General features: G+C 53.9%; 1 protein-coding gene across 1 annotated transcript; it reads right to left on the bottom strand.

Moving 5' to 3' along the window:
• Nucleotides 1-11: 11 nt before the first annotated feature.
• On the bottom strand, nt 12-344 carry LOC103811221 (sonic hedgehog protein-like; the record flags this gene model as incomplete). The annotated part of the gene is made up of 1 exon (XM_009084178.1): nt 12-344. A coding segment is annotated over one exon (333 nt), but the record flags the coding sequence as incomplete, so codon positions are not given.
• Between the last annotated feature and the right edge of the window lie 1,076 nt (nt 345-1,420).

The raw sequence follows: 1,420 nt of genomic DNA, 5'->3' as shown, positions 1-1,420 counted from the left end.
GACCCGTTGGCCTGGCCGTACACGGCTGGCAAAGAGTGCCTGGCTGCTGGGGGTCCCTGCCTGTGACTGGTTGTGTTGAGGGGCCACAAAGAGGAGGTGGGCGGCCGTCAGCAGCAGCCGGGCCTGGGGCTGCCGTGTCTCGATGACATAGAAGAGCTTGTGGGAGCCATCCTCCCGGTCGAGGAAGGCGAGGAAGTCACTGTAGAGCAGACGGCCTTCCGTGTCGGCTACCAGCACTCGGTCTCCTGGTCTCAGGTCCTTCACCAGCTTGGTACCGCCTTGCTCCAGGTGCACTGTGGCTGAGCCAGGGAAGCAACCCCCAGATTTGGCGGCCACCGAGTTTTCTGTGCAAGGAGAGAGAGAGGCACAGCAGGGTTAGAGGAGGCACATGACAAGTTGGGGCATGGGAGCATGAGGGGACGCACCACTTCCCCAGCCACCCCGACCTTCCCAAAAAGCATAGGTGCAGGATGCAAATTCACCTCTGAAATTCCTCCACCCTCATCTATGAACATGCCCTCATGTTTACACTCAGTATGTCAAGTGAGAATCCCCTTCCTGCCAGATTTGAGCCATTGCAGCTCCCTCTGGGTTAGGAGTTAGAAAGGTGCTTTATCTCATTAAGGAAATGGGCCAAAATATTTCTGCTGAAAGGACTGTTCCAGAACAAATTTCTTCCGGAAGGTCTTCCCATTTGGCTACTGTTTGCCCTGCACTGACACCTGATGCCTGATAACTTGTTGGCTTTCAAAGCTGAGTGGCTTTGCTGGCATAAGGTTTCTCCTCTAAGCAAGTGTCTGTCCTCACAATGCTTGGGGTCCCCACTCAGCTCCTACTCAAGGAACCCATCTCAGCCAGCAAGCAGCAGAGAGCAGGAGGAGGTTTTGCCTCAAGGTCCACAAGAATTTGCCAATATCCTCACTGGAAAACAACAGCCCAAATTTCCTACATCACCCTGCATGTGCCCCCATGCTGGCTCTAGCCCTTGCTGCTTTCCAGATCAGCATGGCAGTTACCCCATCACACCCCTAGCTGTCATCTCCAGCACTCTGGTTCACTCATCTTTCCAAAAAAATGCCTCTCCCACCTCTCTAGAAGAAGGAAGCAGTTCCCTGTCCCAGGGCATATGGTCCCCAAGCAGTCCCACACCTGTGTCAGGCCCAAGCACATACCTCCTTCACCTCCTCCAGCCCTCGGGTCTTACTCAGAGTTTAGATACCACATGCTGTCACTAACCATTGCTGCTTTCCAGTGCTACTGAGAGGAAGAATCTCAAGTTTAAAGAAAGCAGAAGCAGCAATTAGACTCCTAGTCTCTCTCTCTCAAATCCCTTTCTGGAAGCGCTGCCACCTGTGGGGTGGTGGGAGAGAAAGTCTGCCACGTTCCAGGCTGGTCTCTGTCTTAATACAGGGACTCTGCA

This window comes from Acanthisitta chloris, unplaced genomic scaffold (genome assembly GCF_000695815.1).
Source record: "Acanthisitta chloris isolate BGI_N310 unplaced genomic scaffold, ASM69581v1 scaffold42771, whole genome shotgun sequence".
In the NCBI taxonomy this organism is placed as follows: Eukaryota; Metazoa; Chordata; class Aves; order Passeriformes; family Acanthisittidae; genus Acanthisitta; species Acanthisitta chloris.
This window is presented reverse-complemented; position numbering and strand designations above follow the sequence as displayed.